This window comes from Microplitis demolitor, chromosome 8, assembly GCF_026212275.2.
Source record: "Microplitis demolitor isolate Queensland-Clemson2020A chromosome 8, iyMicDemo2.1a, whole genome shotgun sequence".
Taxonomy (NCBI): domain Eukaryota; kingdom Metazoa; phylum Arthropoda; class Insecta; order Hymenoptera; family Braconidae; genus Microplitis; species Microplitis demolitor.
In genome coordinates this window covers 13,756,119-13,772,299 of record NC_068552.1, presented here as the reverse complement: position 1 = coordinate 13,772,299, position 16,181 = coordinate 13,756,119, and the positions used below count along the sequence as shown (strand labels likewise).

Below are 16,181 nucleotides of genomic sequence, written 5' to 3'. Positions count from 1 at the left end.
ATTTATTTCATAGAACATGCACAGAAAAAAAAGGATTTCTTGGCACAAGAAAAAATTTCGTAGCAAAAGAAATTTTTTTGCCCAAAAAAATCTTTAATTTCAACTCATAAAGCAAAAAATTTTTTTCTGGACAAGTAAACATTTTTTACGCCAAGAAATATTTTTTTTTCTATGGGTGTATGACGACTCAATTAACGATTTAGTTAATTTTTAAATTATATAATTAGATTCCAATCCTTAAAAAAAATACCTATAGAACTTTTTACAGATATTATTAAATCCATGACAATCAAGTTTACTCTTCATATTAAACCAGACATACACTGTAAAAAATTTGGGGAGTGAACGCAGATTAAATCCGGAGTGAATGCGGAGCGGATGATTGTTTATTTATTTAATTCATTCAAAGTGAAATTTACTCCGAAGGGAAGTTTTAATATTAAAACTCCAAATTGGAGTGAATGTGAATAGAAATAGAATCCAGGCCACTCTGAAGTCACTCCCGATTTTTTAGAGTATAATTTCATCTAGTTAGGACCTCATTATTTCTTCATGGTTTGTAATGATAGATTAGTAACTATATTTCCTTGATGTTTATTTATTTCTTTAGATCATATTGATATTCTAATAAATTTTCAATTAAATAATTTGCAGTAAAATATTAAAGACAATTTATTTTTGATATCATACAAATTACTGTAAATTCTTTTATGTACACAATTATTTATAATCTTAATAAATCATCATCACTATCTGATTGACACATTGTATCTGGACCATCCAGTAATGCATCTGCTTCAGAGCTTGTACTTATCTAAAAGTTTAATTTTATTAGGAAGACAATTAATTTTACGCTAAAAAATAGTATTAAAAAAATTTTGATTTATTCATAATCAAAGCACAACTAAATTAATAAACACAATGTTAAATATATGATAAAAATATAATGAATGTGCGTAATAATACATATTGAAAATAATATAAAGAATTATATAAGCTGCCATGTTTACTAAGGAGCATTAAAACTATTTTGATTAATTGATAAAATAATAGAAATCTATATATTATCTATATAAAAATTAAAAGTGTCTATAATAATATTGGATAAGTTGTTTATAAAGTATGAATTCAAACTTAAAAGATCTTCAAATTGGTTGATTTAATCGGTAGTTTCTGAAATTAGATAACAAAAAAATAATAATGAAAAAAAAAAAAAAACTAAGATGCGTTTCGAAGCACTTTGGTGTCAGTACTGCGCATGATAATGAATTTTAAAAAATTTTAATTTTAGTAGATTTGAAAGTAAATAAAAATATACAAAAAAGTATCATAATGATAGATAAGATACTATAGTAAAAATATGTCTGCCAAACTACTAAATTAGATCCTTGTATGATCGGAATGTAGCAGACTTGAGACAATTTATAAATTTTAAATTTGCGAAAAAGTTTGAAAAAATCAGGGGCTTCTGCTGCTTATAGCAAATTTCGAAACGTGTCTTAATTATAAAAATCATAACGTGCACAGATTAAATAAAAATATAAAATTAAAATTCTCACCTTTCGTGCAACAATAAATCAATAAAATTGTATTTTTTTTTTTCACTAAAATATTGAGTAATCATTGATAATATGCACTAAGTGATTTTCATCTAAACCTTACAAAAGCAGTATGTGATAAAACAAAATTATAAATATAAAATCATATCGGTGTGCACATTACATAGACGAACTGCATTCTAAAATAAACTTACCTTTGAATACCGCATTCGTACATCTGACTTCTTTAAAAATCGGCAGCGGTAGCAAGATTTCACGCAGTCTTGTACTTTTGAATTTAAAAAGCATACTGCTACAAAAATACTACTGCCGACCAATACAGAAACAATTACTATCGCTGTAACTAAAATAAAAAAATAAAAAGGTTGTTAAACAGTCCACTATTACTAGTTTATTTATGGCAGGTACCCTGATAACAAAACTTTCTGGTCAGAAAGTTGGTGTCAATTAGTTGCGATCAAGTTGATGACAACCTTTAGCTTTTGTAACTGTTGACTACAAGTTTCCTAGAAAGTTGGCGACAATCTATTGTCGCAACCTGTCGACAACTTGCTGATAAAATTGAAGGCAACTTTCCATCAAAAAGTGCCAACGTTTGCTACCAACTCTCTCAGAAAGTTGCCATCAACTTATGGAAATGCAAACTTTTGCGGCCAACTTGGCGACAGGTTGCGGCAAAAGATTGTCGCACACTTGCTGCCAACTTGGCTATCAATAAATAGTTTCTAAAAATTATGCTTTTTACCATAAGAATTCCCATTAGCATGTTTGTCATCAGTCGATGCCGTAATAATTTTTGACAATGAAGATGCAGATTGATCTATTTTATTTATACTTTGTTCAATAGTAGGTTCTCTTATTTGTGTTTCTCCATCGTTCAAAAATAAATTCTGAAACATAAAAAATAAAGTTAATAATTTAATTATTTAAATTCTTGATTATTATTCTTTTCTATACCGAAAAATCAACAATAAACAGATATATATTTAGAATTAATTTATTCCAATCGATCAATAATATTGACTCAAAAATTATAAAAACACGTCTGAAAGATTAATTGTATTCAAATTAATCTTACTACTCTTACCATTATCAATGTATATATATAGTAATCAGAGTACTCATACATGCTACCAGATGCGATACACGTGTTTCAAAACACACGATTGCTAGGAAGTCACTGGTAAATTTTACACCACTTACGCCTACTGTTATTGAATGGCTAATTCAATTACTTGCTATCAATTATTTATCACTCTCTGATACGGATTATTAAAATTTTTTATTTTTTTAATTATTATTTTTAGTATTAGGCAAAATAATAATTTAAATATTCATAATTAAATTATTATAATTCATTCATATCCTCAAATTTGAAAAGATATTACCATCAGCGTACATTTATTTTTAGACTAAATAATTTTATTTAATTTAAGTTTAAAACCTTCAATTTACAGATAAGTGTATAAGGAAAATCTTTTGAATTTTACACAATACCCTCAAAATATATAAATTTATATATACGTTTAAATTTAAACATATAAATATTTATGTTTGAGGAAAAAAAATTTTCTCACGACTGACCGGAACAATTCGTTTGAAAATTTAATTCTTTCTGGTATGTACGGACGGTGTGAAAAAAAAATTTACAACTGTAGGCTGTTAAAAAATATTCGAAAAAAAATGTTTTTTTATAGACATATATGCCAGCTACAAAAAAAAAAATATTTTTTACGAGTATAAGAATTTTTTAAATTTATCTTTAATATTTGCTTTACGTAATCGTTTTGCTTTGTCTTCCCTTATTGTAATATGTATTTTTTAATATTTATTGTACATGTTAAAATATATAAATTTCGATATACTTTGTCTAATATAATGAAATTCCCATACATTAATTATTTTTAGCTGTCAATAGTAATTTAAAAATCAACTATTTATAATTGTTCTTTTAAATCGAAATTCAAATAGAATAAAATCCAAAGAAGTTCTCACAATTTCGTAACTAAAGTCATTTGCTCTTCTTGATAAAATTATAATAATTTTTAAAAAAGGTTTAAACAAAAATCTTAATTTATTTCAAGAATAAAACAAGAATTTTGACCATTAAATAATTTAAAAATAACTGAGATCTATGAATATTTTTCAGGAAAATTTTCTACAATAAAATAAATTAAATATTACTCAGAATTTACTTAAAACTAAAATTCTCTTAAAGAAAATGCAAAAAAAAAATGACAAAAGAAAATTTGGTCGTCAGCATCTGGATTCCAGATTTTCATAAAATTTACTCGAAAATGGCAATATATATTCAAGGTTACAAGGGTTCTGTCTACATAATTTAATCCAGGTGTTTCTAATAGCTGAGAAAACGACAAAAATTAGTAACGCTTTCCTGTAATAGAAAATTTTATAAGACCCAAAAAAAACCACGTGTTTAATCAGATATAAACTGCATTTAATAAAAAATGAAGATGAGATATTTGAAATATATAAAGTTCAAATGTCACGTAAGTCATAAGTTTCTTGTATTAATCTGACAGATAATGACGAGGAAATGTGCATAAATCGCAGACGGTTCATATTAATATAGAACTGATGGTTATAAGTCTAATAAAACGTGCACGTGTCTAGCGTCAGACGATATTGAAGACAAATTTAAACAGACAAATTGTAAGGGTCTCTAGTGATCCTTAGGAAACTTAACTGATATTTAAAGACGCCTGACAGGAAGTACAATCTTATCTAAACCAATCGTTCTAAATCCCACATTCTTAAATACATACAGCGTACATCCATATATATTTTTTCGTTTACTTTTCGTAAATCTCTAGAGAGCTCTTACTTATATATAACATAAGAACTAGAGTATTTTTACATCCTCAACTATCGTGTTTTTTCATTTGAACATGTCTTTTACTTCCTGTACTGCTGTCTATAAAAAGATTTCCATCGCTCATTATATTATTATATAACTATATGAAGAGATTTGAAATTATTTATTGCAAAATATAATGTTGTTTTTTTTTTTTTTAATAAATATTGCAAACACTTTCAAGAGAAGACACACCAAGGCCATTAATTTATCATCAATCAGTACGAATACCAATCAATAAGATATAATTAATAAAACTACGCTTCATTATTTGTGGTTCCAAATTATTGAAGATCCAATAAAATTATTGAATGTAAATACACTTGGATTCTGGCAATCCAACATTCCCAGATTAGCATTTAATTATCTATTTAACAATGAAAATTTAATCGATTTTCAAAGTACTACTGGATTAAAAATAATCAATTCTTGAAATATTGTTTATAAATCTTTATCATAATTGATAAAAAAATATTTACAAATAATTTATTTTGCATTATAAACAAATAAATATTTAGCTCTGTAACGAAACAATTTAATTTTTAACTTTTAAATATGAGTGTGACAGTTAGATGACAATTGTCAATTTTTTACCCGGCTTAGAAAATCTCATAGAACCCAATAGATTCTCATAAATTCCCATAGAGATTTTTTAAGAATGAATGAATTCTCTGAGAAGTCTTATACATACAGCTATAAGAATCTATCGGATTTTTTAAGCAGGGTAAATTTTGCAGTAAAATAAATAAAACTTAAGTACAATAAAAATAAAAAAATGCGTATTTAGAAAAAATAGTACACGCATTTTTCTCAATTTTATTATTTATTTATTTATCTAAAATTTATAAATTATCTCATATCTGCTATATTCCCACTCATTTTTAAATTAGAGATATATTAAAAAAAAAAAAAAACAATATATTTTTATATGAAAAATAATATGATTTTTAATATTTTTTGTTATTGACCTTATAAAGTATTAATTACATTGAAATTTTTTTCATTAGAGTCAAGGATTTAAACAACAAAAATTAATAATTTAACATTTTTAAATTTAATACAATGGTACAGTACAGTTGGAGCCGATTGGAGATGTTCCCTCTCCACTAATATGAATCTGTAAATCGTGGGAGAGATGACGACACTACAGTCAGTTCATTAGGCTTTGGGTTTACTTGTTAACACATATACTTTCATTTCAGTTTACGTCGAGCCTCTGAGAGTGTTGTGTCCATTGCATTGCAGTTCATATTGTTTATTATTATATTTACAAACGTAGATGTAATAACTTTCTCTTTTGCATTGTGCATATCGCTTTTTTTTTAATTATTGTTTTTTTTTTTACTCAACTTTACTTGAGATTCAAATTTGAATTAAGTGTTAAATAAAATTAGTGATGAGGAAAAATTAACAAACATTTGAAAAGTGGATTCGTTTAAAAAAAAAAGTACAAGCGTTTAATTTAAATAATTAAATAAAATTATTTTCAAACCAGTAAGTTAAATTTTTAATCCACAATTTTGTTACAATAAAAATTGTTTTTCTAAATTTGTTTTTAAAATTGATAGACCCATTAATTGATGGCCTTAACATTCTCTAATACTCCTTGTTATATTGGTAATTGATGTTTTTAAAAAATTATCAGTAAGTTAGTTAGCACTTATCACATTCTTTAGTCTAAAAAAAAACTATAATAAAAAACAATAAAAATACCACTAAGTGTGTCTTGTAAGTAATAACTTGTATGTTTTTACAACGTATTTAAAAACGGGAAATGTATTTTTCTCAGCAGTATCACTAATCGTGACGTCATCTCAAAAGTATTGAAACATCTAATGTTAATTCTACATTAATTGCTTATAAATAATAATATTAATAATCATTTTTTTTTATCAATGAATTATATATTTATTTTGTCGATACACGCTCTAGTGTTTACTGTTCCGAGAAACCTAGATAATTTTCAAGTAATATTAAATATTTAATAACTACAATTGTTTGATGATAAGGTGGTGACACTCAATTAACTGTTTTAACTGTAAACAATTAAATTCGGAAAACAAACTTTACTTCAGTATCAATGACATCCAATATAGAATATAAAACTGATATTTATTGACGATTAAACGAAACTTAACTTCATTATTTAGTATAATGTGTATTAAATTAATATCAAGAAGAACATGCGCATGTACTATCCAAAATTTAAATTATCAGAACACGTGACGTCAAAAAAATAAAAGAATAAACATAAATATATATCCTTTTTTTATCTCTTGGATGAGCCATCCAAATTGTCTATCTCATCGTCATTTATTCGGCCAATTGATAAACCGGCGAAGCTGTGAAAAATAATACGTGAATCTCTCGTATTATTTATTAATTTTCCATTTAAATTTTCTAAGAATCGTGTTCAGTAAAGATAAACAATAATAATTAAATAGTTAATTTATTACAATTATAAATTGTTATATAATAAAAATATGTTAATTATACTGTAAATAAAATAATATCAAGTCATTGTCAATAAATGCTCATAAGAATTATGAGATTAATAAAATTAGAGTAGATCAATCTAGTCGTCTTCTATTATATCTTTGAAAGATTATGTTTTTTCAACTAACAATCTCATAGTAATCAGTTAATTTTATAGATTTATCATTTATCGATTTTTGAATGAAAATAAATTCCGTGATTGTGTTGTTGTAGTAATAAATAAATAAATAAAAAATTATTGAAATCTAAAAATCTTAATATAATTAAATATATTTTTTATAAATTAATCAAAGGATGTTTACAATCATTGGCTATAGTTTATATACCGACTGACTATATCATTAAAAGAGAGGCAGTCTGGTGAGATCGACGTCCTTGACTTGAGTTGTAAATGTATTTTACGTGTGGAAAAATGAACACATAGTTTATATGTATAATACATATGCATATTCTTTTATGTACGTGGTATTCATTTAAAATTTAAAGGTTTACAGTTAAATTCTATAGTATTTAGTGCGTAAGGATAAATTTACAAATTAAATGTTGTAAGTTTGTTTAAAATTTCAATTTTTAGGCATCTATTCATACTTTGCTGTTAAGAATTAAAATTTTAAACAATATAGACAATAAATAATATTTGTGTAAGGCCCCAATTTTATATACCGGTGACAGTCGTACCGAGTTGACAATGGTACGCCTTCAGGGAATCCCAAGAGGGGCAGCGTTGCTGGATTTTCTCAATTACTCGTTTATACCTGCTGCAAATTACCCGCTATACCTGACTACTTATTAATAAATAATCACTTAACATGCAGTTATATTACAAGACAGACGGAAACTTGTTCCTTATGCAAAACAAATCTTATTTTATATCAGTAAAAATATCATTTCTTGTTCACGTTTTTTTTTTTTTTTTTTTTTTTTCATTCGGATCGCGAACGGAAACGAGATAGTTATTGTGGTGTTGTAAAATATAAACGAAGTCTGTATCCGGATCTTAATCAATTTAACACCAAATACAGGATATGATAAACAAAGAAAATTGTCATGAATTTATATATAAACTTTGAACCCAATGTATAAAACCTATTTTGTAAATTTTTCGGTTTGAATAAATTAGACCCGCATACCTTGAGGGTTTCTTAGAATAACATCCTTTTGGATTGTTATACTTTACGAGTAAAAATATGGTTAAGATAACAATAATACTTAAGTCCCAACACATTTTTCTGTGTACTTAAAATATCTTATGTATTTTCCATCCTTAATATTTTCACAGCCTATAAGACCGGGTTCGACACGAGGGTTAAAAATAATAATAATAATACATGTAAATTTTTTTCTAAATATCCAGTCAGCATGAACTTTCTCAAAGTCAAAACCTGGCTATATTGTTATTATGTCTTTAGATATGATAATTTTTCGTATTTCATTAAAATCTTTAGAATTCAATCCGGGATAAAATTTATGTATACAAGATGCGATTACTTTTTTATTTAGTAGATTTTTTATTGTATTTCCATATTAAAATGTCTTTGTGTTTATTTAAATTGAACTAATTTATTTAATATTATTTTCAGAATTAAAAAAATGGTTTGGATTAATTGGTGTATGGTGTTGAGTATTATTTCATTATCCTGGGCTACCCCGGAATGTCCTGAAGGCAACTTCTGTCGAGGATGTGAAACTGCTCCGTCTGGAGATTACGAAATAAATTGTGGAACAGAAGAAACGTCGAAGTTTAGTGTAAATTATCGGCCAAACAAACACCTTTATATTAAATGTGAGGGTCCACAAAATTGGACTTATTTTGATCTTGGTGCAGTAAAAAAAGTTAACTCCGTAAAGTCGGTTACTTTTAAAAGATGTACTTTTTCTGATCAAGTTAATCTTGGAACAATCGTGAAAAATGTCTTTAATGATACTGTTGAAGAATTGTTCTTCAGAAGATGTAAAAATTTAACATCAGTATTGACTCAAGAGAGTTTGAAAGAATTTAAAAAACTAAACAGTCTTACACTAGAAGATAATGAATTATCAAATTTAACTACAGATCCTTTTAAAGATCTTCCTAATCTTGCAGTTATGAATTTTCGTGACAATGATATAAGTGAGTTACCTCCAAACTTTCTAAATGTTCCAAGTATTAAAGTTATTGAGCTCGGTTATAATAATTTAAAAGTTATTGAACGATCAACATTTGCCAATCTTGGTCGTCTTTATTTTTTAAATTTATGGAACAATCAAATTTCCAAAATCGAACCACACTCATTTGACGAAATTCAATCACTTGAATCAATTAATTTACATAATAATAAATTAACTGCAATACCACCGGGTACTTTTTCAAGATTATCCAAACTTAAAACTATTAATTTATCACACAACAATTTTACCGCTGATTCATTCCCAGCGGATATGTTTCGTTATAACGATATGCTTGTAAACATATCAATGTTTGAAAACAGAAGAAATATCACAACCTTACCAAGTGGATTTTTCAGTAATCTAACCAGCTTACGAAAAATAAATATACGATCAATTGGATTAAATAATTTACCTGAAGATTTAATCTGGGGATCAAAAAATCTTACGACTTTTGATTTAAGAAAAAATCATATTTCCACAATACCAAAAAATTTTTTTAGAGATTCTCAAAATTTAATATCTCTAGATATCAGTTACAATAAGCTTCAGAATCTATCTGATGACGTTTTTTCATCATTATCGCATCTTAAGTCGTTAGATTTATCTACAAATTATATAACATTTCTTTCTGAGTAAGTAGAATTAAATAAATTTATATATCATCTCTATCAAAAAAATCCATATGGGATTACATGGGAACCCATAAGAATACGTATAGAAAAGTATGAATTCATGTAAGAATAAATAGGAATTAATATAGGAGCCCTAATAATAACTACTTTAGCTTGAAATTGATAGTAATTTGACATTGAAATTGCCTGAAATTTGCTACCCAAATTAGCTGACGATTGGACAGCAAAAGTTGGAGAGAAAAATTAATTTTTGCTCAATAAAAAGTCGGTAATGTTCATTCTTACCATTTCAGAAGGTAAATAAATTTATAAATAAAAATGTCTACAATTTGACGTTAAAAAAATACTTCACAGTTTTTCAAGTCGAATTAACAATAAATTGATTTAAAAATTATCCCGAATTTGACGAAAAATTAGAGGAAATTTTTGTAAAGTAAACTTTTGCTAAAGCAAACTGTGATAAGGAGTGTATGGATTTATAAAAGAATTCATGTAGGAAGCCATGGGCACTTGGATTCCCTTATAGGAATTTGACATAAGAACTTGGATACATGAATTTCTCACAAAGAAATTCATATAGGAATTTGGGTTTTTATATAAGTAATTTCCTATAGAGTTCAGAATATCCAGATTCTTATTTCTATCGTCTATTGACACGGTGTATAAATAAAAGAACAGATTAATATTCCTGTAGGAAACCATCTGGGAATCCATCCAAAAACACCATGTGGGAACCCATGTAGGAATCTAGGCTAGATTCCCATATGGATTTTTTTGATAGAGATATTCAATTAATATTCTTAATATTTTAATCAATCTGTGATAAAAATGATTTTTTTTTGTTATTAGAAGCCTTTTAAATGGATTATCATCGCTTGAAACTTTGAATTTAGCGAACAATAATATGATAGATGTTCATTTCAAAGCATTTCATAGTTTGACAAGTCTTCGTGTTGCACAATTTTCTAACAATAAATTAAGTTTATCAACTGTAAAATTTGTCGACATGTTTGGTCTTGAGTCACCATTTCATCATTGCATACAAACTTTAGAAGAATTGTATTTAGACCACAATAATATCAAAGGTATATATAATGACTGGACTATGGCGCCCCATCTCAAAAAATTGAATTTATCTCACAATGATATATCTGTTTTACATGTAAGTTTAATATATATTTTACAAAATGAATAACTAGAAATGTAATTAATAATTTATTTAATTTAATAATTTTAACGTTATAATTTCAGGCAACACAACTTGGATTTACTTACAAAAAAGTTGATGTGGATTTATCATATAACAAGATCAAAAATATTTTCATGTATAGAAATGTATTTGATGCAATTCCGGAAAGTTATCCTCGTGACGTAATCATAGACATAGGAAATAATCCAATAAATTGCGATTGTCAGATTCACGATCTCCTTCAATATTTAGAAGGACTGATACCTAGTGCGCTAAATCAATTTGAATTGAGGGTTAAAAATTTAAAATGCCATGAGCCAGCGGAATTAAAAGATTATTTAATCAAAGATTTATCTTCAAAATCATTCCGTTGTAAATTTGATGATTCTCAAATGAGCAACAATAAATCTTGCCCAAGTATGTGTGATTGTCAACTCAGACCATCGAATAAAGCTTTTATTGTCGATTGTTCGTACCGAAAACTAACAGAAGCACCCGAAGGTTTTTACTATCCAGCTCATCATGTTGAAATGAATTTAGCCGGAAACCTTTTACAAGAATTCCCTTCACTAAAAAAACCAGGATACAGTAACATAACAATTTTATATCTCAACAACAACAATATTAGCAGCATTGCAGCTGATAATTTATCAGATACTATAGAAGAATTATATTTAGAAGATAATAGTCTGTCTCAGTTAGATGGTAAAGTTTGGGCAACGCTAAAAAATTCAACGAAACTGAGGAAACTTAAATTGCACGACAACTCATGGGAATGTAATTGTGAAAATCGTGATTTCTTTTATTTCATTCAAGAAAAACGTGTAAAGATTCCCGAGTTGCAACAAGTCGTTTGTAGTGGAACCGAAACACCAATATTTTCAATGACCATAGATGAGTTTTGTCCATCTGATTTGTATTGGATAGTTGGTATTTGTGTTGGGATTGCTGTTTTGGGAATCCTCATTGCTGGATTATCAGCATGGTACTATCATTATCAGCATGAGATAAAAGTGTGGCTTTACGCCCATCAGTGGTGTCTCTGGGTTGTTACTGAAGCTGAACTGGACAAAAATAAAACTTACGATGCGTTTATTAGTTTCTCACATAAAGATGAAGACTTTATAGTAAACGAATTAGTTCCAAAACTTGAACAGGGACCAAAACCATTCAAACTTTGCGTACATTATCGTGACTGGCTGGCAGGTGAATGGATTCCTCAACAAATCGCGCGATCGGTTGATGAATCACGGCGAACAATTGTTGTCCTCTCACCTAATTTCTTAGAAAGTGTATGGGGCAAAATGGAGTTCCGTGCAGCGCATAATCAAGCACTCAGTGATGGTCGAGCTAGAGTTATCGTTATTCTTTATGGCGATATCCAGCCATCGGATATCACTGATCCTGAATTGAAGGCGTATCTCAATATGAATACTTATGTCCAGTGGGGAGACCCATGGTTCTGGGACAAATTGAGATACGCTCTTCCTCATTCCAAAGATTTTATTAAAAAAAATAAGACTGTATTTGAAACTCATCAACCAACTATTCAAGTAATTAGTGATAAAAATGAATTGATAAAAGAATCACCGCCTCAGAGTTTAGACAAAACTATTACAGATGTTTAAATATTAAGATAAAATAATAAATTATATTTATAGATTAAGTCTAGTCAAGAACATTCGACGTCAAACCAATCAAGTTCTGATGACTAATTATGAACATCTTCATTTTTTAAATTAAAAAAAAAACTTTTTAAATTTAAATCTGTAAATATTCATTTTTTTTACCATTTAAACTTTAGCTGTAATTATTTTCGCTTAAACAACTTAGTTAATAACTATTTTAAACTTATAATAAAATTTCATGTCATTGATATCATGTGTAAAATGAATAACATTTCTCATATTTATTTTATGAATTCGTTTTAAGAGTTATCGATTTTTTATACGATTGTAATTGTATTTTTTTTTTAAATATACCAATGATGATAATTTGTTAATTATCTCCTGATATTAAGTTATCGTTCTGCCATATGTTTTAAGTTTAAAAATATTGTTTTTAAATTTTATGTACGATAATAAAATAATGTAACAATAATTAGTTGTCGTACCTTTTTTTCACAAGCCAATGATGTATTCCACTGAATTTTCAAATGACAAGTTTTTTCTTCCACTATCACAGGCATGCTGTCAGATCCTTCTGGTGAACACCGAAATGCAATTATGGTGAAACGACTTCTGTTTCCTTGACATGAAGAACCGTCCGTATAATTTAGATATAGGCCTCCAGGTGCAGAAATTAATTTTGAATTAGCTTTTCCTCCAATTACACGATTATGTGCTGAGCAAACCCCTAAAAAATAGCTTTATTTTTATAAACACAAAAAAAACTACAATCTCATTGTTAAATTTACCTGCAGAGTCATCATTTCCTTGTTTACAAAAATTTGTCAGCAAAGGACCACATACACTAAATTTATACTCATCACTGTCAGATTTAACAATGTAATCTTCACCTTTCAATGAATCTAAATTATACCTGTATATTAAAAAATACAATAAAAGTTTTTAATTAAAAAAAAATTCAAATTTGTATAACAAATATAATTGAAGCAGTACTCGTAATTAGTGATTGGATTTATAGATTTACACGAGGCCGATGTCTTTCGTTTGTATTCTTCAACTTTTTTATTATCACAGGCAGCAATTGTTTTCCATATAATATTATAATGACAATCATCTGTCAATTGTCCAAGTGCTGGTTGAGTTTCCTGTAGAAAACAAATTTTAGTGCGTGAACTATTTAAATATATTAATAATAATTATTATAATAATAATAATAGCTGAATAAATTACGTAAGCTTTGAAATCACAAACAAAAGAAATTGTTGTTTCACTGTGTATCGATTGTGAACACAGCGCACCAGTACGATACGTCATGGTAAGACTACCATTTACAATTTCTGGTGATGCTACATCTCCAATATTTGTATAACTAAAATAAAAATATAATTGTAAGCACAAAATATAAACTTATAATTATAATTATAAATAAATTTTAAAACATACGTTATTGAATTCGTATTATTTCTTAAACATACTGCCGAGTTTAATGGACAAACAACTCCATTTCCAAAAACTACTGGATGGCAAATATTTAAAATTATTGAAGATTTTTCATTTATAGGAATAATATAATTGTCTGATGTTTTTTTTAAGCTGCCTAGATCATAAGAATTTTTGGTATTGTTATCAGTAACTTTGCATTCAACTGAATGTATAGAGGCATCAAAATTGTAGCCACAAGCTACTTTTGTTTTCCATTCAGCGTAAAAGTTGCAATGCTTCTGACCCTAGAGTTAAAAATATATTTTTTTTGTGTTAAAATTATTTACGAAATTTGTTTATTTCAAGATTCGAAACGGTTTAGGTCATACAGTTTATTGATGTAAATATATATATTAGTAATAAAAATACATATTTGTACAAAGCGATACCAGATAAATTCCAGGTAAAAGTGTTATTTATATTGTATTTACTTCGAATCAATATGCGCATACGCGCGCACTTTAAAACCGCGTAAAAATCGTATTTATGGATATATTTACTGTGTTTCTACAATATACTGCCGTGCTAAGCACAGAAACGGTAACTTACTAAGGTATTCCTATAGAAGTTACCGCATCTGTGCTTAGCACGGCAGTATATTCAAAATCACGAGGAATTTTACTTACATAAGGAAAAAGTTCAGGATATGAATTTTCAGCTTGGAAATCACATATCATTACCACATTGAAAGTATAATAAACTTTATCACCACAGAGTTCTCCTATATAATTAAAAGAGATTCTTCCGTCTTCATGTTTAACATCAGGTACTCGTCCTGCAAATGAATAATTTATTTTTTTATTATCTATTGATTCGGTTTACTAAAATCAATTAAAAGATTTAAATCCCCAAATTAAAAATACAGTAACAAATACCACTTGGTAGTCAAAATGAAAAGTAAATTTTTCAAAAATTTTAAACCTCCACAAAATCAGTAAAAATAAACTTTAAATTTATTTTACATAAAATGAAGCTCAAGTTTCTTCTTTTAAAAATAAAAAAAAGAAGTCGTAGACATAAAATTTTTCATTATTTTAAAAATTAAAAATCGCTGAAGCTTGTCAGTTAAATGACAGATTTACGCATCTTCAAACTTGAATAATAAACAAAAAAAAATCTGACGAAAACTCAATTTTAAAAAATCTGACTGAAACCAATAACTTCCCTTTTTTTTTTTTTTAAATTAACAATTTTCATTGCGTTTTCAAATTAAAAATTTTTAATCTCACCTAATATTATTTCTTCCTTCCCACGAAGAAGACAACCTGCTACATCAACTCCATTACATTTCGTCGTTAATGGTTTGCATAATTGGAATTTTATCGTTTCATTAGTACTCTCATGATGAAGAACATAATCACGGTTTGTATCAGAAAGTTTTCTAAAGTCAAATTGTAACAAGGGCACCCCTAAGTCTATTTCACAATAGCTGCGCATTGCCTATAATAAGTAATAAAAATAATCAATTAGAGACGTCATAAATAACACTCATATGCTAAAAAAAAAGTATAAAAACAATCATAATAAAAAATAAATTTTTAAAATATATTTATGATTCATATCTACAAGTAACGAATTGTATGCTGTATAAGAATAAGAACAGAAAAGCTATAAAAATATTCGATAACATAGTTCTCAGTAAAACACCGTAGCATATATTCATATATATGTATGTATATATATATATATAAATATCAAGATTACCTCTTTACAAATTCCAATGTTACATTCGCTAACTAATAATATAATTATTATTAACCGACACATTATTTATAATTATCTATATTTTTTTGTTATAAATAAATAATTAAGTGTTTTTATATTCCACATAACCACGTGAACCAGTTAAAATTCAAATACATATAAAAATGTAATTGCGCTGTATGCAATATGTACTCACTGCATACCGAAGCGTAATAAAATAACAGAGAATATCAAATTAAATTTAATTAATAAATGACATTTAATTTTTAACTTCGCGATTACACTACAAATTAATTATAACAATTAACATTACTGTAATTATTTATACTGTTTTACATATAAAAATTTATAATAATGTAATATACAATAATAATAACAAGTGACTACTATTATGATGCACGTATATGTGTTTTGTTTCAATAATCGATACTAGAGTGGAGTTTCGCGCGCAAACGCCCGCCATTTATT

General features: G+C 27.1%; 2 protein-coding genes across 3 annotated transcripts; one reads left to right on the top strand and one right to left on the bottom strand.

Annotated features, from left to right (window-relative positions):
- Positions 1 to 724: 724 nt before the first annotated feature.
- On the bottom strand, positions 725 to 16,151 carry LOC103573337 (cation-independent mannose-6-phosphate receptor). Its single transcript, XM_008552372.2, has 11 exons — positions 15,714 to 16,151; positions 15,239 to 15,449; positions 14,636 to 14,784; positions 13,971 to 14,254; positions 13,758 to 13,896; positions 13,521 to 13,672; positions 13,316 to 13,440; positions 13,013 to 13,254; positions 2,305 to 2,449; positions 1,754 to 1,902; positions 725 to 814 (listed from the first exon to the last, which is right to left on the bottom strand). The coding sequence occupies exons 1-11, from the start codon at positions 15,774 to 15,776 to the stop codon at positions 725 to 727; spliced, it is 1,749 nt and encodes a 582-aa protein (XP_008550594.1). The 5' UTR covers positions 15,777 to 16,151.
- On the top strand, positions 5,605 to 12,982 carry LOC103573251 (protein toll). 2 transcript variants are annotated; one of them, XM_008552253.3, is made up of 4 exons: positions 5,605 to 5,928; positions 8,511 to 9,710; positions 10,560 to 10,872; positions 10,962 to 12,982. In XM_008552253.3, the coding sequence occupies exons 2-4, from the start codon at positions 8,521 to 8,523 to the stop codon at positions 12,525 to 12,527; spliced, it is 3,069 nt and encodes a 1,022-aa protein (XP_008550475.1). In that variant the 5' UTR covers positions 5,605 to 5,928; positions 8,511 to 8,520; the 3' UTR covers positions 12,528 to 12,982. The 2 variants fall into 2 exon arrangements, with proteins under 2 accessions (XP_008550475.1, XP_008550474.1); XM_008552252.3 differs by lacking the exon at positions 5,605 to 5,928 and adding an exon at positions 7,345 to 7,388.
- Positions 16,152 to 16,181: the final 30 nt, after the last annotated feature.

Bases quoted from the DNA above. Each gene is read 5' to 3' on its own strand.
- LOC103573251 (XM_008552252.3), top strand. From the start codon at position 7,360: ATGTATAATACATATGCATATTCTTTTAT. The intron at 9,711-10,559 runs GTAAGTAGAATT...TTTTGTTATTAG, and splicing joins TATATAACATTTCTTTCTGA to AAGCCTTTTAAATGGATTAT. The intron at 10,873-10,961 runs GTAAGTTTAATA...TTATAATTTCAG, and splicing joins ATGATATATCTGTTTTACAT to GCAACACAACTTGGATTTAC.
- LOC103573337 (XM_008552372.2), bottom strand. From the start codon at position 15,776: ATGTGTCGGTTAATAATAATTATATTATTAGTTAGCGAATGTAACATT. The intron at 14,785-15,238 runs GTGAGATTAAAA...ATTCATTTGCAG, and splicing joins GAAGGAAGAAATAATATTAG to GACGAGTACCTGATGTTAAA. The intron at 13,897-13,970 runs GTATGTTTTAAA...TTTTTATTTTAG, and splicing joins AATAATACGAATTCAATAAC to TTATACAAATATTGGAGATG.